The following is a 23,375-nucleotide window of genomic DNA, read 5'->3' as shown; positions in this document are numbered from 1 at the left end:
GCACTAAACTACCATGAAATTCTATTACAATTGACGGAACAAAAACATGGCAGATTAGTTGGTTTTACAATTTGGACACATTACTCCAAAATAAGGAACTAAATTGAAAAGATAAAAAGGTAATATCGTGCACCACTGTAGTCAATGTGAACTTTATCAAAAGCCTACTTCACGACAGAATAACTGATCAAGCGTTTCCAAGATGATTGTAAAAGTTTTTTTCGTTTTCGATGGACAGTCGAGGAGAAAATCGTCTTGTGGAATTTGAAGAATTGCCAGTACCGCTGAGTGCCCGTCCACTTCAAACACTGATTATAAATCAATTACTACAGCGAAAATGATTTTTAATACAAACGTAAAGGTTCAGGGTACAAACATAACCATGCAAAACAAACATATGAAAACTACGGAAAAAAACTGCAACTTTCAAACGTTTTCATTTCGAAGCACACTTACTTCCATTGTCAAAAATACGAGTCATTAGTTTAGTCGCTTCTTCTTCTTTTGTCTAAAGGAGTTTCATCGCCGCAGCTTTTTTTTTTTTGTCTCCTGTCGTTTAATGGAGTTTCGTCGCTTGGTACAACAGCAGGTTATTTAAGAAAAAACTCTACACGGCGGAATCTCAAAGAGGTAAGGATCACGAACTGTGAAACGTTTGGTTAAAGTTACAACTTCAAACGTTGATAATTGGACAGGTGAGTTTTTGATTGTCAAAGAGTAACAATAATCTCATTCGTTGAAATTTTGAATTAGACAATACTATCCACTTGCATTTACAGTTACCCCGCCTTCAGGTCCGTCCATAATGTCTCCAGTCTGCAGCAATAACCTTCTCAACTTGTCCATACCCCACGATAAACAATCGCATAATGTGACGTCCGTTTAACGTTAAATTTCAAATTCCACCCAAGTATGGGCATAAAAGACCAAATCAATGTATACAAATCTGACAGCAGATCCAGAAACTACAGTAAACTATTGCAGTGCATGTTTTAGCTCTGCTTCTAGCTGACCCTCGTCTCCTCTGTTAAGTGGGCTTACTCTGCGAGTGCCCTTCTCCTGCAATTTGATTCACACATTAATCCTTCTCAGAAAACTGTATTTTAACAAAAGCTCTTCATTCACACAAAAGCGATATCAACGTCTCTTAGAAACTAAAGAACGGATAACTGGTAATAACTGAAATGAAATAGTATTGTAACGAACACCAAGAAGGAAAGACCGAGACAGAAACCGAATGAAAGTTAACGGGCGAGTTCATTCCACATAAGATCATTTGCAACAGTGTTTCCTGACTCGCAAAGGCCCCGTCAAAATAAAAGTAAACTCATTAGGCAGGCGATTCCACTCACGCAGTGTTCCTGATCGTCGTCAGGCGTCTAGTGTCCTTTTTCCCAGTTACCGCTGTAATTATTTCTAGTGTTCATAATGCCGTGGGAGTCTCCGCCTGCCTTCTTGAGACTTCTCGGATTTGAAATGTATAACGAGAAAGTTCCAGTTCCCGTATAACAACTGTGAATACACTGCTGTCAATCCACAGTCTAAAGTGAAAATGCTGGCAATTACATTATTGTAATTAATAAATAAATTAATTAATAAAAGATCATAATCAAGTGTATGACACGTTATAATTTCTTCTCCTAAGCAGCTGTAAGGAGGAGTTTTGTTTTCGATAGAAATCATTATAACGATTATTAACAAAGAAACAGTTGTGTTTTATTGTAAACACCATCATTCTGGTCCCCATGTCTCTTGATTTATTTGTTAGTACTTCTTTAATAGGTCATTCCAAAACCGTATTTTTCACACATCCCCTCTTCTCTCTCTTCTCCTTTTCTTCCGTGAAGTTTGCTGGTTTCCCTCATTAAATTAACAGACAGATCGCACAACCGAGCGGTCACTTCTACACGGTCTTCGTTTGGACGTATCAGTCCGATGTCGTGACGTGCTGATTGCTCAATAAAGCCGCACGAGCTGAAGGAGTGCCGCCGATTTCCCGGGCTCCATTCTCGCGCCTTCTCACTAACGAGTCACATGCGCCGGCGCAGATGATTTAAACCTGCGCGCGCTCTCTTGTTCATGTCGTATTCTCATTTGGCGCATTCACAGTATGGCGCGTTTGGAATGCCGGTGTCTTTTCTGGCTGGTCGTTTGTGTGTCGGGCGCTCAGTTTCTCTTTGCGGCGTCAGGTGATGTGACTAAGAAATGCGACGAAGATAAGGCTATGACGCTGTCATTTGATGGCTCTCCAACAGTATTTCTCCAGAGTGAGTGCGGTGTGTCCTCGACCACTGGGACTCGTCGGCTCCTGAGTCTTCAAGTAACTGGCGCCAACTTTTATTATTGTTTTTTTGGCAGAGACGATTAACGGACTTATAAAGGTGACCAAAGATCTCCCAGGAATCGTCCTCCGTGTAAAGTCTGGCCGCACAACACTAACGGTGCCCTTTGCTTCCCGGTACGGTTACGTGGCTGAGCAGGTGAGTAGCGCCGGTAATTTTAGCCTTTGGTCACCGTTTTTAATCAAGCTGTGTATCTTGTATTGTGGCTTGATCCTATCCGTTATCTCTTTAGCGTTCCCATTATGCTGTGGTCCTTGCCTTCGGACGTCCCTCTGATTTGAAAATATTCACATGCCCTAAGCCAGGTATTGTTCTCTTCTAGTTTGGCACCTTGAGTGTCTCTCCCGTCTTCTAACTGTGATCTTTCATAGATTTGATGAAGCATAATAAAATTAGAAGGTTGCTGATGACTGAGAGATGCACAGTTTCAGCCAGTGAGAAGCTCCCTTGTGGAGGGTCTTCATCCATCACTCAAGCAGACTGTGAGGCTAACAACTGTTGCTATGATTCCAGCAGCAGCACCAGTCCATGCTACTATGCCAATGATGGTGAGTGGTTGTGGTGTGTGAGTGAGCAAATGTGGCTGTTACTGGATATTCATGCTTGTTTGCTTTGGCCAGTGACTGTGCAGTGCACCCTGGATGGCCAGTTTGTGGTGGTGGTGTCTGAGAATGTGACCCTTCCTCCCCTGGATCTTGGGTCCATCCAGTTGGTGGACAGCAGTTCCCCCAGCTGCAGCCCTGTGACCAGCCTGTCCAGCTTTGTCCTGTACCAGTTTCCACTCAGTGCCTGTGGCAGCACAGTTCAGGTGAGACTCCATCAGGGGGATGTCTAGCAGCAGAGTGGGCTCCCTAGTTGTTCAGAAGTGCTGAGTAAAGTCCATTTCTGGCCTATCTATTTTGTAGTGGGTGATGTAAAGCAGTCCGTTTTAGGACTGGTTTAGGTTGATACTAGTCATTCCAAACTACATAAAGGCCAGACTGCACAAAGTACAAGGGAGGCTGCTGGTGATCTGGAAAGGCAAGACTGCTGTCCAATTTAAGTTAATGGAAGTTGTCCCTGTTTTCAGGTGGCTGGTGGCAATGTGACCTACCAGAACACTATGTCTGCTGCCATCACTATGAGGAGTGGTCCAATGGGCTCCATCACCAGGGACAGTGTCTACAAGTAAGGCTTCTGAACCTGCTTCCTCTGACCCTAAATGTGTTCTCCCTGCTATGATGTGGTGTTTCTCTCCTCAGGTTATTCTTCCAGTGCACCTACTCGGGAAGCCAGGATGTGCAAGTGGAGGCTGAGGTGTATACTGTGGCGCCACCTCTTCCAGTAGTAGAGCAAGGGCCATTTGACCTGGAATTGGTCATTGCAACAGGTACTGTTGGGGGTGGGGTCCCTGTTTGCTTGACGGGCTGCTCATTCTGAGTGACTGATTTGAGGATACGAAGATCATGTAGTGATGGTGTGGTGTTTCGGCTAGGTAATTCTACCTTTTCTCTATGGCCAGATTCCTCCTATGGCTCCTACTATGTGGATGCTGACTACCCAGTGACCAAAACTCTGAGGGATCCTGTGGCTGTGGAAGTGCACATCGTGAACAGGACTGACCCTAACCTTGTGCTGACTCTTGGGGACTGCTGGGTTACTCCAGGACCTTCTGCTTCCAGCCAACCCCAGTGGAGCCTTCTGGTGAATGGGTAGGTACCCCTCTGTGAGGCTGAGGAGGGCTTGGCTGTTCAGTGCTAACTGGGGGTCTGCTTGTCCCAGGTGCCCATACAAAGGTGACAACTATTTGACCAGCTTGGTGACAGTGGACAGCACATCTGGAGTAGCCTACCCAAGTCATTACAAGAGATTTGTCTTTGAGATGTTTGCTTTTGTGGACCCTGTTTCTCAGCAAGCCTTGGCTGAAAAGGTGGGAGTCCTATATCCTGTGCTGCTTTTTGGTTTATTTGACCTTGGATGATATACTCTGTAGTTATCTACTATTTAGAGACTTATCCTTTAGGCCTAATTTGCAAGTTTCTCTGACTCGTGCGTAGTAATTAGTTTTCTGTTTTTCTTTCTGTAGATCTTCATCTACTGTGTTGCTGCTGCCTGCTATCCTTCTGCCACAGACCCCTGTACTCGGAGCTGCCCTGCAAAAAGTGAGGAGCCCATGCTGGTTTGGTTGTGGTGTTGGCTTTGTAGATTATGGCTCACATGTTTCTAATGCAGTATGAAGATTGGTGGACATGGGAGTGGGTTGAGTCTGGTTGGCTGCCCTTTAAGAGGGCTGATCTGTCTGAAGCTAAATCTTAACCCATTTGCTTTCAGGATTTGGCAGAGCTGCAGACAGGATGGCACAACTTACTTTCTCCAGGAAGCCTGTGCTACTTCACAGTGGTCCTGTTGTGGTGAAGGCAGATGGTGTGCAGACATCAAGGCTGGAGCAGAAAGGTATGCCCTATTTCTGGATTCGTCAACAATGCTACTTGTGGGTTTGGCTGATCCAATGGTCTTCATCCTTTATTGTATGGCTTGGAGAGTAAATGTCCTTTGTCTTCCTCCCACAGCCTCTCTTCCCTCTGGATACCTGGTGCTGGGAGCTGCAGCTGCCATATTGATGGTGGTCCTGGTTTTGGCTGTAGTTGCTTTGAGGTGGTTGAACTGGCAAAATGTGAATCTGAAATTTTAATAAAAGGCTCTTTGTAAATTTTTGTAGTTTTTTATTGACTTGTGTAATTGTGGAGTGGAATTCAATGTGGGTGTCTGCTCCAAGCATGAAATGCTACTATTTTTGCTTTTTGTGCAATTCTACCTGGATGGTGACCTGCAATCAACTTTGAGGCACCAGTTCACTTGGTGCCCTGCCTACCCCTCAATCTTGTCCTCCAACCCATGTGTCACAATGGGTACCCTTTTGACGGCGCTTCATTTAAAAATAAAAAAAAGCTATTGTCTAAAATGATGTGCTTAGTTTAATATGCTGACTTTAAAAGGTGAAATGAGTATTAAACCATGGACTGGGCAGGGGTTTCCTTCCTCACCCTTTGACTCCTCTCCTGCATCTGATTTCATGGTGGTGGTAGGGTACATTAATGCAGTTGGCTCGCCATCTCTTCCATGGCATCGAATTAGGTTTACATTCCAGTTTGCTTTGCCTTTCCAGTTGTATCTCCAATTGGGTGTGCCCACTTCCTCAGTTGCTCCTCATGTTGACCATAGTCTACTTTGTAAACTTACAATTTTATTCTTCTCCATTGTCACTTCACAACACGTCGTTCTGTTCTTTCCTTTTGGTTGGTGTGTGCCAAGTCGGAGCGAATGACAGGATCTTGGAGAGTGGGGAGGTGTCAGCCTGCACAGGACTCTGGGGGGCCAGGAACTTTAATGTATCTGAGCCACCATCTGGAACTTGGCTAGGTCAATGCAACATGCTGTAGCTTTCAGCTCCCATTATCCTTTTTTTTTTTAGGAGGGAGAGCCTTCAAATTATGAAAATGACATTCACCTCCAAGAACGAGGGACTGTACAAGTGGGCTAAGCAAATGCAACAGTGTGGCTGTACTGAAGCTCATGTCCTGATGTATCCATGATCAATTGTCCTCTCCACATTATCCCTGCCCCTACTGCCAGACTAACATTTAGAAGTGAATTTGAAAATCTCTCCCTTGTTTGTAAACACAAACTGAATGCTCATTCAACCACCATAGAACCACTATAAATTGCAATGAGTGTACTGTATGCAAATATATTTGAAATTCTTGTGTGCTCCACAGTATGCTCTGTACCTTGCCTTGGATGTGCCATTTGACTTCACAGCTGTAAGCTTTCTCTTCTGTCTCTGATTTAATATGTTACAGGTTTAATGTTTTTACCCTCCCTCTGCATGGAAGTGTGATTTACACTTGATCAGGAGGTGCTGGTGCTTTAGTCTATTGGAGGATTTTGCTGTTGGAAGCGCTCTCTCTCTCTCTCTCTCTCTCTGCCACCCAGTAATGGCCAAAAGTTTGGAGAATGATTAGTGTTTTTTCACAATGTGCTGCTCCTGTGGTTTTTAGTTCTTTGTCAGATGTTTCTATGGTATACTGAAATAGAATGACCAGAAGTTTCAAAGGCTTTTGTTGACCATTCCATTAAGTTTATGCACAGTCTCTATTTGCATGGTTGTCCATTTCTTCAAGATATCTGCAATTTGCCTTAGTAGGCTGTCAGTCAACTTCTGGACCCAATCCTGACTGTTGGCCCACCATTCTTGCAGGATCAGATTTGGTGTGGGTTTTTTTTGTCCAACCACCCCACCCCTCTTAGGATTGACCACAAGTTCTCAATGGGGTGTTTCTTGGCAATGGACCCCAAATTGTGTTCCCAGAGCCACTTGGTGGTCACTTTTGCCTTATGGCCTGGTGATCCATCATGCTGGATTATTCATTGTTGGTCACCAAACTGTTGGATGGTTGGGAGAAATTGCACTCGGAAGTTGTTTTGGTCCCATTCGTCCCAAAAAAAAACAATTATGATCCTGCAAGAATTAAGGGGCCATCCGTCAGGATTGGCCCAGAAGTTGGATGATAGACAGCCTGCCAGGGTGAATTGCAGAGGTCTTGAGAAAGAAAGAAGAGTCAACACTGCAAATCTGGACTCTGCATAAACTTAATGTTATTGTTGATTAAAGTCTTTGAAACTTCTGAACTGCTTGTAATTCTACTTCAGTATACCAGAGAAAAATCTGACACAAAGATCTAAAAACACTGAAGCAGCAGACTTTGTGTAAACCAACACTTGGCTCATTCTCAAAACTGTTTGTAACGACTGTAGAGCTCAGTCCAAAGGTTTTTCTTAGCAGTGCTAGTCTGATGCACTAATCTACCTGTCATTGCCTAGAGGATCACACACGATCTGCTCCATGTCTTGCATTACAACCTGCAGAAGGAACTCCAGCACCACCTACCACAAATTGACCTCCTCGTTGTCCAAGCTCCTCCAGTCTATCCACCATTTCATTTCAGCTCAGCTTATTGTCACCAACACCCGACAAGTCATTATGATGGTGACAGATGCCACCTGTCCTTCAATGGCCATGTTGTATCAGACTTGCAGATTTGCTTTGTGCCACTTCAGCAAGGTGAGATCATACCTGACCACGTGCAGCACAACATCTGGTCCAAGCTGTAATCTTGTCTCATCAGGACTGGGAGTACCAGCTGATGCAGATGATTAAAAATGGAATGGCACATCTGGTGGTGTGTCCTGCTCAGTTGGGTTGTGTTCTCTCTCTTTTCAACACTAGATTTACAAGAGTCTATGGGGGAAAAAAAACTTGTAAATCCAACCCACATTAAATCAGTTCGCACCTCTCTGTCAGCGTCTTTTGTTTTGTAAATGTGTCGATAAAGAGTTCTAGAGGGTCGCTGTGGCTGCAAGTTTTCATTCTAACCCAATTCTTAATTTGTGACCATTTTTTTGCTGCTAATTACTTTTAATTAAATTGACTCAGGTCCTTTAGTTTTTTTCCTTAATTACAGTAACGAGATACAAAACAAGCCACCACGTGACCAGCTCACCAGTGCCCATCAACCTTACTGAGACCATCATGTTTCTTTATTTTCAGATATTGTGTGATCTCCCAACTCACCAAAGCATTTTGACGGTATTCTTAGAAAAAACAGAGAAATCAACAGTTTTGGAAATTTCTGATGTGGCAGAATGAGAGCAGCAACAAGACATGGAAATAAATAACGGGTTTAATTAACAGCAAGCATCGGCTTCTCATTAAGAAACTGGTTCGAGTTAGAAGCCCCAGTTTAGCTGGTCATCTTTTGGGTCGTGTCACGTCTCCTTTCTGTTTTGGTGCCATTTAATGAGGAAACGAATCAATTCAGAGGACTGAATCCTTCAAAACAGGGTCATTATGAGTAAGGGAAAAAAATGAATTTGCAGTGTAAACTGGTCAATGATTAGGAAAAGAGTTAAAATGAAAACCTGTAGCCACTGGGGCCCTCAAGGACTGGAGTTGGGGACCCCTGAAGTAGATATTGCTGCAGACCGGAGTAAAATGGGCGTGAATATCATTTTCGATTTCAGCCAATCATAAATTAAATTTGCGAATGTCAGGCACTGATCAGCCAATCAAAAATGTAAACCTTGCGGTCAATCACCTTTTTAGTTAACAATTCGCTAATCGGTGTTATTTGTCATTCATGATCCACCTTAGCCAATTGCCTTATGGACACGTAAAAAGAAAGGTGGGAGTAATTTCTATAGGTGGATGAGTAAGATAATTTCAAAAGGTGGACGGTCAAGATAAAGTGATTGTAAGAGTAGGACTGTATATTTGAAAAATACTGATACTAGTAGTCTACTAGTGCCAGTATCTTACACTGTAACACTCTGTCGAGTGCATTATTAAGACTGCAGTAAATTTTTACCACCGTCATTTATGCTGTTCTGAAAAAATAATGGTAATAAAAGTTTGGATATGAGATATTCATCATTAAAAAACAAAGACTGAAGAAAATTTAAATCAACATAACAATACAAATTTTCTGTGGCTAATTTTAATGGATTGACGTGGACTTAACTGTGGGCTCTACTTGATTGAGTCATTCAGAATAAAACAAATGTTTGACTGTTGCTGTTTACTCGAATGTCCAAATGAAATAGTCGCCTACATTTAACAACTCACCTTAAAGACGGGCTATAAACGTATTAAAATTTTAAAGTTGAATAAACTGTCAGAGTTAAATCTTTACTTCTATAATACACAACTCTAAAATGCGTTTTATTACTTTCTTTACATCAACGTTTATTTAAGTACAGTATTCCTAATATTCCATTGTCCATCCTTCTTCCCGCAGATCAGCCTCTGTTCTTTGTTTGCTAATGTCTGTCAAATATTCTGCGTTCTTCATGTCTGTCCTCAACACACCAGCAGCTCTAGTGAGTTTCTAGCCTGTGGATCTCATATTCAAGTTTGTTTTTAGCTGTATTACGATTACAGAACATTACAAATCACATACTTGACACTCTCACGTTCAGATATCAGGGAATAGACAACGTTAAGAAAACTGGCAATAAAACAGTGACTTTAAAGAATCCATTGGCTGTCTCTACATGTTATCAATGTTAAACGTAAGACACACTCATAGTGCTAATAGTCACATTTCAGTTATTATTTTTATAATGAAGTTTACTATGTTAAACGATCTGTGAAGAGCAAATATTATGCCTTTGAAAGAGTTTTTGTGGGTATTCAATTATTTGACTTAATTGGATACTTTATTGCTTTTGGGATTTTAAATACCTCTTTAAGATCATCAAATACATATTTATTATAATACATATTACTTATGGAAAAGTTACATTTAGAGATTAAAACTTGACAAATGTTTGTTTGTAGTTCATATCTCATTTATCCTCCATTTGACTCCATCAGGTCCCAGTGGTGTGCTGAACACATCAGCCTGTCTTTAGTGTCTCTGAGACTGGAGGAGGCCAGGAGTCCAACTGTACAGCAGGCACTGATGGGCATCAGCATCACGACTGGTAACAAGATAGAGATGGCAGATAGTTCAGGTGGGCATCATCCTATATGACAACACAAGCAAACAGCATATCAAGAGCACAGAGTCTGTATACTCCAGTATGGCAGTGACATAACAACCTGTACAGCTGTAAACAACTCCACTTTACTGCCATTTAGCACAAACTACACTGAGTCTATCAAGTCATAGCCATTAAATCGTTCAATCTGAACAGCTGGGATTTTTTTTTTTTTGGCAATTATATTTCTGGTAAGGCTTTTTTATTTTTGTCAAAGGTTTGTACTGAACAACTGGTTTACATCAATGAAGTTTTCAATAAGATATATATATATACTGCTCAAAAGAATTAAAGGAACACTTTTTAATCAGAGTATAGCATTAAGTCCATGAAACTTATGGGATATTAATCTGGTCAGTTAAGTAGCAGAGGGGTTGTTAATCAGTTTCAGCTGCTGTGGTGTTAATGAAATTAACAACAGATGCACTAGAGGGGCAACAATGAGATGACCCCCAAAACAGGAATGAAGGGTTTAACAGGTGGAGGCCACTGACATTTTTCCCTCCTCATCTTTTCTGACTGTTTCTTCACTAGTTTTGCATTTGGCTACAGTCAGTGTCACTACTGGTAGCATGAGGCGATACCTGGACCCTACAGAGGTTGCACAGGTAGTCCAACTTCTCCAGGATGGCACATCAATATGTGTCATTGCCAGAAGGTTTGCTGTGTCTCCCTGCACAGTCTCAAGGGCATGGAGGAGGTTCTAGGAGACAAGCAGTTACTCTAGGAGAGCTGGAGAGGGCCATAGAAGGTCCATAACCCATCAGCAGGACCAGTATCTGCTCCTTTGGGCAAGGAGGAACAGGATGAGCACTGCCAGAACCCTACAAAATGACCTGCAGCAGGCCACTGGGGTGAATGTCTCTGACCAAATAACCAGAAAGACTTCATGAGGGTGACCCAAGGGCCTCATGTCCTCTAATGGGCCCTGAGCTCACTGCCCAGCAGCATGCAGCTCGATTGGCATTTGCCATAGAATACCAGAATTGGCAGATGCACCTCTGGTGCCCTGTGCTTTTTACAGATGAGAGCAGGTTCACCCTGAGCATGTGTCAGAAGTGAAAGGGTCTGGTGAAGCCATGGAGAACATTATGCTGCCTGCAACATCATTCAGCATGAGCAGTTTGGTGGTGGGTTAATGATTGTCTGGGGAGGCATATCCATGGAGGGTCACACAGACCGCTACAGGCTTGACAAAAGCACCTTGGCTGCCATTAGGTATCAGGATGAAATCCTTGGACCCATTGTCAGACCCTATGCTGGTACAGTGGCTCCTGCTGCACGACAATTCCTGGCCTCATGTGGTGAGAGAATGCAGGCAGTTCCTGGAGGATGAAGGAATTGCTACCATTGACTGGCCACCACACTTTCCTGACCTAAATTCAATAGAACACCTCTAGGACATTATGTTTTGGTCCATCCAATGCCACCAGGTTGCACCTCAGACTGTCCAGGAGCTCAGTGATGCCCTGGTCCAGATCTGGGAGGAGATCCTCCACAACACCATCTGTCATCTCATTAGAAGCATGCACCGATGTTGTCAGGCATGTATACAAGAACACAGGGGCCATACAAAGTGCTGCGTACAATTTGGAGTTGCTGCAATTAAATTTGGTCAAAATGGACTAGCCTGCCACACTCTGATTTTTGGGGCGTCTTTGAATTCAGGGCTCTGTAGGTTGATCATTTTCATTTCCATCAAACGATGTGGCATCCTTTCGTTCCTAACACATTACCCAGTCTATATCAGTATAGATATCCAGGAGGATTTCTTTTTCCCATTGAGATCTGATGTGTTTTCAAAGTGTTCCTTTAATTTTTTTGAGCAGTTTATATTGTGCCTCCTCCATACCGTGAGGGGGCATCCGTCCTGGTTATGTAGGGGGCCTCGGGTAAAGGGCTTGGAAAGCCAGCCCTGTAGGGACCCGTGGCCACCGCAAGGCGATGCCCCGATGCCGGAGTATCCCGTGTGGGACCGGTCAGGGCTGGAGCCCGGCCAGGACACCCAGGAGGACCAGAGGAGGTTTGTGCCTCCTCCAGACCGCAAGGGGGCGATCGCCCTGGTTGTATTGGGGGCCACGGTTAGGGGGCTTGGAAGCCCAACCCTGTAGGGGCCCGTGGCCACCACCAGGCGGCGCCCTGGTGCCTAGGAACCCTGGAGCCCAGCACTTCCGCCACACCAGGAAGTGCTGGGGAGAAGACGACAGGGGACACCTGGATGGCTTCGGGGTGCGCAGCCGGCACTTCCGCCACACTGGGGTGTGGCCAGGACTGATTGCCGGGAAGCAGCTAGAGCCCATCCGGGTTCCCATTTAAGGGGCCGCCTCCCTCCAGTCAGCAGTGGATGTCAAGTGGAAGAGGACAGAGCTCGGGAGAGGACGTGAGGCGGTCAAGAGAGAGGCACGGTGACTGAGAGTGTGGCCTGAACTTTTGGTGAATCGGTGCAAGAGGCACTGGGGTTTGTGCACGTTCTAATTGTAAATAATTGTGTAAATAAATAGTGTGTGGTGGAACTTACAATGTCCGTCTGCCTGTGTCCGGGTCCCAGTCCACTATATATATATATATATATATATATATATATATATATATATATATATACACACAGTAATCCCTCGCTATACCGCGCTTCACTCTATCGCGGATTTTAAATGTAAGCATATCTAAATATATATCACGGATTTTTCGCTGGTTCGCGGATTTCTGCGGACAATGGGTCTTTTACTTTATGGTACATGCTTCCTCAGTTCGTTTGCCCTGTTGATTTCATACAAGGGACGCTGTTGGCGGATGGCTTAGAAGCTACCCAATCAAAGCATGTATTACATATTAACTAAAAATCCTCAATGCTATAAGATATGCTTCCCGTGCGGTGCTCGATTGTTTGCTTGTCTCTGCCTCTCTCTCACCCTCTCTGACATTCTCTGTGCCTGATGGAGGGGCTGTTTGCACAGAAGCTGTTTGCCTAGTGGATACGGACGCTCCTCTAAGAAATGCCTGCCGCTTTATCGCGGTGCTTCCAAAAACACACTTTTTGATTTTTTTGATGGTTTGCTTTAATCTCGCTCTCTCTCTCTGACGTTCTCTGCCTGACGGAGGAGATGTGAGCAGAGGGGCTGTTTGCACAGAGGCTGTTTGCTTAGAAGATACTGACGCTCCTCTAAAATGCTGCTGCAGCAAACTTAAAAGCACAAGTATTGATTTTTGATTGTTTGCTTTTCTTTGCGAGCGCTCTCTCTCTCTCTCTCTCTGAAATTCTCTGCTCCTGAAGAGAAGAAGATCTATTTGCATTCTTTTAATTGTGAGAAAGAACTGTCATCTCTGTCTTGTTATGGAGGACAGTTTAAACGTTTGACTAAAGGCTGATATTTCATGTCTAGAGGGCTCTAATAATGTTAACAGTGTGAGAGAGTTTATAAGGGCTTAAAATATATAAAAATAACTATACTATATACTATAACTATATATGGTTTCTACTTCGCGGATTTTCATCTATCGCGGGGGGTTCTGGAACGCAACCCCCGCGATCGTGGAGGGATTACTGTGTATATATATATATATATATATATAAACTGCTCACAAAAAAAGGAAGGGAAAAAAGAAAAATAAAAACTTCACAGATCCCGACTCACTTCCACTTCAATTTCCGCTTCCTGGGCCCTAGGAAACAGGATAGAAAGAGAAACGAATATGGAAAATTGGAAAAAACTCATACTCGAGATAGGGCATCCGCAATTATATTATCACTGCCCCGAATATGTTTTAATGTCAAGTATGAATGGTTGCAAGATGAGACTCCAAGCACTAAAGCTGGAATCAGCCAAGTTATTATTCAACAAGTAAGCAACTTCCTTTTTCAACAACTCCCGTTTCATTGTTTTTTTTTTTTTTTTTGAGAAGTTTATAAATTAATAAATATATTAGTATAACGAGCTGTGAGTTATGGTTTTAGAATACCGAGCTTCACAGGTTGTGACTCTCCATTTATCAGGAGTATTCAACCCTTTTCCTTTAACTCAACATGCAGCTTGTGTATATAGGAAAAAAATTAAAGACAATGCAAGTTTTATTGAAAATGTGAGTCCTAGATAAAGATCAGTAAGACCCTTATTGTTGTAGACTCTGTTTGTAAGTGAACAGCACAGCCTTGATCAGGATGTTCAGTTTCCTAGCTGTAGGATTACCAGCGAGTCCAGCAAAGTGCTTGTGACGATGCGGGTTCTGGCTCCACACTCCCATCTGATTTTGGGAACCCTTGAATCCAACACCTTCGGTAATATTACCGATTGAGCTAGTCAGTGAAGGCAACAATTAAGCAAGGGGAATGGTAAAAATGTGCAAAAGTGCTTTTATTAAAAACAGTCAACAAAACAGTGCTCAAATAAATAGTGCAGGGATTCCAAGTTCAATAAATAAATAAATAATCCTTAAACCAACAACAACAAGCCCGGTGCATCTTCTATGTTACTGAAGCCTCCCCTGCTTCTCCCATACGGGCACACGCAACAGGCGAGACGCTCTCTGCAGCTGCCCTTATTCCACACAACCACGAGACTGGAGACCTCCCGATCCCTGGCTTCGGTTTGGCTCTCATCCCAGTCCCCGAGACTTGATGTCCACCGATGACCAGGACGCACACATTGGGGACTCCACCACCAAGCGTCCCGACTTCCGCTGCCTTTCCGCGGCCTTCTGCGGCTCGTCGCTTTCACCTGCTCACTCAGCGGGAGCAACATCAACTCAAACACCTGGGTGTCAGCCTAACACCCAGCTTCCTTGCAGCTGCCCACGAGCGCTCACCACACGCTCCGTGTGTCTGTTTCTCCTGCACCGCCTGCTTCCTCACTCGCTCCATACAACCTCCGTCTTCTTTTCCTTATCTCGTTCTTTTTTTCATCCTCCCAAAACCGACTCGAGCTTCTTTTTTTTATAACGCGAGGGGCCATCCCAGCTGCAGCATTAGCCACGGGAGCAATCACGGATGTGGGCAGTTCCTCATCTGTGCACTCGGTGAGAAATGCCCACATCGCCGACTGACCCGCGGCTCGCTACAACAATGCCCCCCTCATGAAGCCGCCTCGGGTGCGGTGATTATTTCTTTAAAATGGCCTTTGCTCAACGAGCTGTGGACCCATAACACCACAGTGCCATTTGTAGACGGTGTTGATACACGAGGAGGCTCTGCTCAAATCTATCAGTTCTAGTTGTGTTAATACACGAGGTGATTGGTCAGCACAAATTAAAACACACTACCAAAAACTCAATGTTATTAATAATTATTCAGTATAAATTGTACAACCATTTCAAGAAATACTTACAATTAACAATAATGATGGGTCAGTTGAACTGAAAGAAAAATATATCTTCTTTGTACATTCAAACAAACAAACTGATCAGGGAATATACTGAAGCACGCCAACTTCTATATATTATATATAAATAATATGGAATGGGGATAGACATGTTTGCTTGTAATGTTCAAAAAAGTAATAAAACTGTACACTGCAGTTATAAAAATTAAAGAAAAAATGCCGATGGCATGAATTGGCTAAAACAGATACACAGAAAATTTCAAATATACTCAACTTAATCAAAGTGTCCTTTAATATCAGTTGTTAAATCAAATATACAAAACTCTGTTATGCACAGTCAGTTTAACACTCAGAAATAAAAAAGGCCAAAGACAAACAAAGCAAGTGACACGTTTATTAGAGGAGGCGCGGAGATGGAATCCCAAGTCGAGATGCCTCAGTGATGCTGTCTGTCTTTGTACTCCAACAGGTGGAGCTCAAGTGTGTCAAACTCTTTGCTCACTTAAAAAAAAAAAAAATACTTTCCTGAATACTAAAAGTGTATTAATGCATATTTTAAATTTCACTTTAAACATATATTTACATTTCTATGTATTGTGGTCCATGGCCAGCTTTTCATCCCGGCCAGTACCCACAGGCCGCCAGATAGAGCCCTCCCTGCAGCAAAGACCAGCAGGGAATCTTGGACAATGGAGTTTGCATACACAGCCCTGCTGGATACCCCAGGGGCCGCTAGATGGAGCTGTAGGGAGGAGCAGTGAATATCATTTGCCCTACGCCCCGGAAGTATGTCCGAGTCACATGGACAAGGGGAATTACGTGCTTACAGGGGTGACGAAAAAGAAGAGTTTTGATCTGACCCAGAAGTGCTAAGAAGTCACATGGACTGAGGGTTCAGAAGCCCTTCCGGGTCACGAACTATAAAAAGGACTGTGGGAGCTCCCAGACGGCGAGCTGAGCTGGGTGGAAGGATGGCAACGCGTCTGGGAGTGGAGGATTGTTAATTAATTGTGTATTTGAATGCGCATTGTGGAGGAGAGGGTGCTTTGTGCATTGTGCTGTAGAAAATAAAGACAACTTTTGGACTTTTACCTGGTGTCTGGAGTCTTGGACAGGGGTTCAAGGGAATGATACTGCCCCCTATCTGTCACAGTATTTAGTTTATATTCTTGTCTAAATTCACTACAAGTAAAATGGTATTCTGATTAACAGACTAATGGTGCTGAAAATAAAAAGAAAGGACCGTCTGCTCCCCAACACAACATGACGTTCCACTCGCTGTCTGCTGGTCCATCAATAAACAGACCTTCTGCCTCTGGTAGTGAAATCCTCTCAACTGTTCCTCGAGCTTTAATAAGAGCCGATGAGAAACACAGAAACAGAGAGGACGTTACTCATTGAGACACTTTCTGTACTCAGAGACTCACTAAAGCCAAATCAGCACATCCAGAGTGACGTGAACTCAGGGTGTCGATCTTTTCAAAAGTGCCTACAGCTCTTCATCAGGTAGTTGTAGAGGCTATCTGTCAGCTCCTCATCTTCTACTGTGTAGAGGTCATTACCCGGTGAACATTAAGATCTTTTTAAACCATTTGGACGACACCTCTACAGATACAACAGCCTGTTGGACAAGAAAATACAAGAGTTTGGTGCTGTAAAGTTATCATAGCTCTGTGCTGCTATGACAATAAAGTTTTACTTGTTATCTGAACTAAGTTACCAGCAAGTGATCATCTGCTCCATGGCCCTTTATGATGAACTCCAACAGTTTTTCATATTAAGTCCTCCCGGTGGCCCTGCTGATCTCTGCAGCCCCTTGTTCTCGAGTTAACTGTCCTACGTCAGCCACACAGACACGGTGGACACACAAATAAATACGTCAGATTGTCACATGAAGTATTTGTCTTGTGCAAGCTGTCTGGTTTTGGCCTGAACACTCCTGTTTTCTCATAAAAGTGGTCACAAGTTGAAACTGTGAGAATTCCTCTGCGCTTCACTACAAAAACTCTCGTTCATGGTTATCTCAATATTTTTTTTTTAGAAAACATCAATTATTTCAAAGTATGAATACTCCAGTCTGGACACGACCTAAAGTAATATGCACATCACAGACATGCCATCCTAAGATAAAAAGGATAAATACAGTGCTCTCCATTATCATTGGCACCCCCTGTAAAAATTAGTAAGAAGGGTGAGAAAAGAAATCCCTGTTTGCTGAAGAAATGTCACTTTGGACTGAAAAAAATTAGAAACATCTGACTTTTAATTGAAACAATTTCATTCAAAGAAAAACAAAGAACTCATAAAAATGTTAATTATAAAATATTTATTTCTTGATAAGGGGTGTCATTAATAGTGGAGGGCACGTTAAATGAATGCCACAATTAAAGGTATGCCACACATGAAGAAAAAAAATATTATCAGCATCTTTAAAAGACTGACAGTAAACTTAAAGGGTCAGATAAAGAGCAGAGAATAAGAACTAAAGTACTGAACTCCTACACAATCTAAACACAAATATAAAGTTACATAAAGCCGACAGTTCATATTCAAACACCATCAACGTGTCTACTCCACAGTCTACTGAACCAGCGGGAATATCGTAGGAAAAGATGGGAAGAAAAATAAAAAAAGATACCCGTGAAAGTCAAACACTACAAGGGAATTTACCAGTTTACCTGATTTTTCATTAACATCCAAACAACCATTTGTTAAATTACAATTTCCAGAAGATATTTTTGTAGCAAACTGGCTGAAAGGAAAAAAATATAAATGTCACTTGTAATTAAATTGAAAGGCTCTGTGAACATCGCGACTGTCAGTCTGAGTCACACACAAGTTAGTGGCGCACTGCTTATTGCAGGAAAGTCTTTAACAGTTCAGAAACAGCAGGCATCATCTGCACAAAACTACCATGAAATTCTATTAAGATTGACGGTACAAAAACATGGCAGATTATTTGGTTTTACAATTCAGACACATTACTCCAAAATAAGGAACTAAATTGAAAAGATAAAAAGGTAATATCGTGCACCACTGTAGTCAATCTGAACTTTATCAAAAGCCTACTTCACGACAGTATAAATGATCAAACGTTTCCAAGATGACTGTAAAAGTTTTTTTCGTTTTCGATGGACAGTCGAGGAGAAAATCGTCTTGTGGAATTTGAAGAATTGCCAGTACCGCTGAGTGCCCGTCCACTTCAAACACTTTATATAAATCAATTACTATAGCGAAAATGATTTTTAATACAAACGTAAAGGTTCACGGTACAAACATAACCATGCAAAACAAACATATGAAAACTACGGAAAAAACTGCAACGTTCGAACGTTTTCATTTCGAAGCACACTTACTTCCATTGTCAAAAATACGAGTAATTAGTTTAGTCGCTTCTTCTTCTTTTGTCTAAAGGAGTTTCATTTTTGTCTCCTTTCGTTTAATGGAGGTTCGTCGCTTGGTTCAACGGCAGGTTATTTAAGAGAAAACTCTATAAGGAGGAAACACAAAGAGGTAGGGATCACGAACCGTGAAACGTTTGGTTAAAGTTACACTTGATAGACAACTTCAAACGTTGATAATTGGACAGGCGAGTTTTTGATTCTCATAGAGTAACAATAACCTCATTCGTTGAAATTCTGAATTAGCTAATCCTGTCCACTTGCATTTACAGTTATTCCGCCTTCAGATCCGCCCATAATGTCTCCGGTCTGCAGCGATAACCTTCCCAACTTGTCAATACCCCACGAGAAACAAACAAACAATGTGAAATCCATTTAACGTTAAATTTCAATCTCCACCTAAGGATGGACATAAAAGATCTACTCAATATGGACAAATCTGACCGCAGATCCAGAAACTACAGTAAACTAGCAGTGCATGTTTTAGCTCTGCTCCTAGCTGACCCTCGTCTCCTCTGTCAGATGGGCTTACTCTGCGAGTGCCCTTCTCCTGCAGTTTGATTCACACATTCATCCTTCTCAGAAAGCTATTTTAACAAATGCTTTTCATTCACACAAAAGCGTTCTGATATCAACGTCTCTTAGAAACTAAAGAAATGAAATGCCACGGATTACTGGTAAAAACTGAAATGAAAGAGTATTGTAACGAACACCAAGAAGAAAAGACCGAGACAGACACCGAATGAAAGTTAACGGGCGAGTTCATTCCACATAAGATCATTTGCAGCAGTGTTTCCTGACTCGCAAAGGCCCCGTCAAAATAAAAGTCAACTCATTAGGCATGCGATTCCACTCACGCAGTGTTCCTGATCGTCGTCCGGCGTCTAGTGTCCTTTTTCCCAGTTACCGCCGTAATTATTTCTAGTGTTCATAATGCCGTGGGAGTCTCCGCCTGCCTTCTTGAGCCTTCTCGGATTTGAAATGTATAACGAGAAAGTTCCAGTTCCCGTATAACAACTGTGAATACACTGCTGTAAACCCACAGTCTAGAGTTACAATGCTGGAAATTACATTGTTGTAATAAATAAATAAATAAATAAATAAATAAATAAATAAACAAATTAATGAATAAATAATAAAAAATCATAATCAAGTGTATGACACGTTACAATTTCTTCTCCTAAGCAGCTGTAAGGAGTTTTGTTTTCGATACAAATCATTATAACGATTATTAAAAAAGAAAAAGTTGTGTTTTATTGTAAAGACCATCATTGTGGTCCCCTTGTCTCTTGATTTATTTGTTAGTGCTTCTTTAATAGGTCATTCCAAAACCATATTTTTCACACGTCCCCTCTTTAGAATTACTGGTAATTGTCACGTTTCTCTTCTCCTTTTCTTCCGTGAAGTTTGCTGGTTTCCCTCATTAAATTAACAGACAGATCGCACAACCGAGCGGTCACTTCTACACGGTCTTCGTTTAGACGTATCAGTCAGATGTCGTGACGTGCTGATTGCTCAATAAAGCCGCACGAGCTTAAGGAGTGACGACCAATTCCCCAGGCTCCATTCTCGCGCCTTCTCACTAACGAGTCACTTGCGCCGGCGCAGATGATTTAAACCTGCGCGCGCTCTGGTGTTCATGTCGTATTCCCGTTTGGCCCATTCACAGTATGGCGCGTTTGGATTGCTGGTGTCTTTTCTGGCTGGTCGTTTGTGTGTCAGGCGATGTGACTAAGAAATGCGACGAAGACAAGGCTATGACGCTGTCATTTGGTGGCTCTCCAACAGTATTTCTCCAGAGTGAGTGCGGTGTGTCCTCGACCACTGGGACTCGTCGGCTCCTGAGTCTTCAAGTAACTGGCGCCAACTTTTATTTTTTTGGCAGAGACGATTAACGGACTTGTAAAGGTGACCAAAGATCTCCCAGGTATCGTCCTCCGTGTAAAGTCTGGGCGCACCACACTAACGGTGCCGTTTGCTTCCCGGTACGGTTACGTGGCTGAGCAGGTGAGTAGCGCCTATAATTTTGCCGTTGGTCACCTTTTTAATCCAGCTGTGTATCTTATAATGTGGCTTGATCCTATCTGTTCTCTTTAGCGTTCCCATTATGCTGTGGTCGTTGCCTTCGGACGTCCTTCTGATTTGAAAATGTTCACATGCCCTAAGCCAGGTATTCTCTTCTGGTTTGGCACCTTGAGTGTCTCTCCCATCTTCTAACTGTTATCTTTCACAGATCGGCAACCTGCTTCTCGATTTATTCTGCTTCCTCCAATGACTGAGAGATGCACAGTTGCAGCCAGTGAGAAGCTCCCTTGTGGAGGGTCTTCATCCATCACTCAAGCAGACTGTGAAGCCAACAGCTGTTGCTATGATGCGAGCAGCAGCACCAGTCCATGCTACTATGCCAATGATGGTTAGTTGGTGGGGTGGTGAGTGAGCAAAGGTGGCTGCTACTGGATATTCATGCTTGTGTTTGCTTTGGCCAGTGACTGTGCACTGCACCCTGGATGGCCAATTTGTGGTGGTGGTGTCTGAGAATGTGACCCTTCCTCCCGTGGATCTTGGGTCCATCCAGCTGGTGGACAGCAGTTCCCCCAGCTGCAGCCCTGTGACCAGCCTGTCCAGCTTTGTCCTGTTCCAGTTTCCAGTCCGTGCCTGTGGCAGCACAGTTCAGGTGAGACTCCATCAGGGGGATGTCTAGCAGCAGAATGGGCTCTGTTTCTGGCCTAACTATTTTGTAGTGGGTGATAAGTGGTCAGTTTTAGGACTCTGGTTTAGGTTGATAAAATTCCAAACTACATAAAGGCCAGACTGCAAAGTACAAGGGAGGCTGCTGGTGATCTGGAAAGGCAAGACTCAAATCCCTGTTGTTCAATTTAAGTTGGAAGTTGTCCCTGTTTTCAGGTGGCTGGTGGCAATGTGACCTACCAGAACACCATGTCTGCTGCCATCAATGTGAGGAGTGGTCCAATGGGCTCCATCACCAGGGACAGTGTCTACAAGTAAGGCTTCTGAACCTGCTTCCTCTAACCCTAAATGTGCTCTACCTGCTATGATGTGGTTTTTCTCTCCTCAGGTTGTTCTTCCAGTGCACCTACTTGGGAAGCCAGGTTGTGCAAGTGGAGACTGAGGTGTATACTGTGGCGCCACCTCTTCCAGTAGTAGAGCAAGGGCCCTTTGACTTGGAATTGGTCATTGCAACAGGTACTGTAGGGGGTGGGGGTCCCTGTTTGCTTGATGGGCTGCTCATTCTGAGTGACTTGAGGATAAGAAGATCATGTAGTGATGTGGTGTTTCGGCAAGTAATTCTACCTTTTCTCTATGGCTAGATTCCTCATATGGCTCCTACTATGTGGATGCTGACTACCCTGTGACCAAAACTCTGAGGGATCCTGTGGCTGTGGAAGTGCACATTGTGAACAGGACTGACCCTAACCTTGTGCTGACTCTTGGAGACTGCTGGGTCACTCCAGGACCTTCTGCTTCTAGCCAGCCCCAGTGGAGCCTTCTGGTGAATGGGTAGGTGCCCCTCTGTGAGGCTGAGGAGGGCTTGGCTGTTCAGTGCTAACTGGGGGTCTGCTTGTCCCAGGTGCCCATACACAGGTGACAACTATTTGACCAGCTTGGTGACTGTGGACAGCACATCTGGATTGGCCTACCCAAGTCATTACAAGAGATTTGTGTTTGAGATGTTTGCTTTTGTGGACCCTGCAGCTCAGCAAGCCTTGGCTGAAAAGGTGGGAGTTTTGTATCCTTTGCTGCTTTTTGGTTTATTTGACATTGGATGATATACTCTGTAGTTATCTATTTAGAGATGTATCCTTTATGCCTAATTGGCAAGTTTCTCTGACTCGTGTGTAGTGATGTTTAGTTTTCTGTTTTTCTTTCTTTCTGTAGATCTTCATCTACTGTGTTGCTGCTGCCTGCTATCCTTCTGCCACAGACCCCTGTACTCAGAGCTGCCCTGCAAAAAGTGAGTAGCCCATGCTGGTTTGGTTGTGGTGTTGCCTTTGTAGATCGTGGCTCACATGTTTCTAATTAGTTTTTGAAGATGGCTGGACATGGGAGGGGTTTGAATCTGGTTGGCTGCCCGAAGGGGGCTCATTATCCGTCTGAAGCTAAATCTTAACCCATTTGCTTTCAGGATTTGGCAGAGCTGCAGACAGGATGGCACAACTTACTTTCTCCCGGAAGCCTGTGCTACTTCACAGTGGTCCTGTTGTGGTGAAGGCAGATGGTGTTCAGACATCAAAGCTGGAGCAGAAAGGTATGCCCTATTTCTGGATTAGTCAATGCTACTTGTGGGTTTGGCTCATCGTGGTTTTTTTTTTTTTTTCCTTCACTGTATGGCCTGGAGAGTAAATGTCCTTTGTCTTCCTCCCACAGCCTCTCTTCCCACTGGATACCTGGTGCTGGGAGCTGCAGCTGCCATATTGATGGTGGTCCTGGTTTTGGCTGTAGTTGCTTTGAGTTGGTTGAACTGGCAAAATGTGAATCTGAAATTTTAATAAAGGGCTCTTTGTAAATTTTTGTAGTTTATTTGTGTAATTGGGGAGTAAAATTCAATGTGGGTGTCATCTGCTCCAAGCACGAGATGCTACTATTTTGCTTTATGTGCAATTCTACCTGGATGGTGACCTGCAATCCACTTTGAGGCACCAGTTCACTTGGGGCCCTGCCCATCCCTCAATCTTGTCCTCCAACCCATGGGTCACAATGGGTACCCTTTTGACGGCGCTTTA

The 23,375-nt window shown here is 43.3% G+C and overlaps 1 protein-coding gene across 3 annotated transcripts; it reads left to right on the top strand.

Moving 5' to 3' along the window:
• Positions 1-2,062: 2,062 nt before the first annotated feature.
• On the top strand, positions 2,063-23,159 carry LOC120528244 (zona pellucida sperm-binding protein 4-like). Of its 3 annotated transcripts, XM_039752367.1 has the most exons (13): positions 2,063-2,267; positions 2,359-2,480; positions 2,575-2,647; positions 2,714-2,798; positions 20,955-21,046; positions 21,120-21,307; positions 21,538-21,635; positions 21,710-21,837; positions 21,963-22,152; positions 22,223-22,370; positions 22,531-22,606; positions 22,778-22,900; positions 23,020-23,159. In XM_039752367.1, the coding sequence occupies exons 1-13, from the start codon at positions 2,111-2,113 to the stop codon at positions 23,139-23,141; spliced, it is 1,602 nt and encodes a 533-aa protein (XP_039608301.1). In that variant the 5' UTR covers positions 2,063-2,110; the 3' UTR covers positions 23,142-23,159. The 3 variants fall into 3 exon arrangements, with proteins under 3 accessions (XP_039608301.1, XP_039608300.1, XP_039608299.1); XM_039752366.1 differs by lacking the exons at positions 20,955-21,046; positions 21,120-21,307; positions 21,538-21,635; positions 21,710-21,837; positions 21,963-22,152 and adding exons at positions 2,963-3,150; positions 3,412-3,509; positions 3,584-3,711; positions 3,844-4,033 and having other exon boundaries at positions 2,075-2,267; positions 2,714-2,890; XM_039752365.1 differs by lacking the exons at positions 20,955-21,046; positions 21,120-21,307; positions 21,538-21,635; ... (4 more) ...; positions 22,778-22,900; positions 23,020-23,159 and adding exons at positions 2,963-3,150; positions 3,412-3,509; positions 3,584-3,711; ... (3 more) ...; positions 4,653-4,775; positions 4,892-5,031 and having other exon boundaries at positions 2,075-2,267; positions 2,714-2,890.
• The last annotated feature ends 216 nt before the right edge of the window (positions 23,160-23,375 follow it).

The sequence above is a fragment of the Polypterus senegalus genome, chromosome 4 (assembly GCF_016835505.1).
Source record: "Polypterus senegalus isolate Bchr_013 chromosome 4, ASM1683550v1, whole genome shotgun sequence".
NCBI lineage: Eukaryota > Metazoa > Chordata > Cladistia > Polypteriformes > Polypteridae > Polypterus > Polypterus senegalus.
The sequence above is the reverse complement of the archived record's forward strand: the minus strand, read 5'-3'. Positions and strand labels throughout refer to the sequence as shown.

Bases quoted from the DNA above. Each gene is read 5' to 3' on its own strand.
- LOC120528244 (XM_039752367.1), top strand. From the start codon at position 2,111: ATGGCGCGTTTGGAATGCCGGTGTCTTTTCTGGCTGGTCGTTTGTGTG. The intron at 2,648-2,713 runs GTATTGTTCTCT...GATCTTTCATAG, and splicing joins ATTCACATGCCCTAAGCCAG to ATTTGATGAAGCATAATAAA. The intron at 22,901-23,019 runs GTATGCCCTATT...TTCCTCCCACAG, and splicing joins ATCAAAGCTGGAGCAGAAAG to CCTCTCTTCCCACTGGATAC.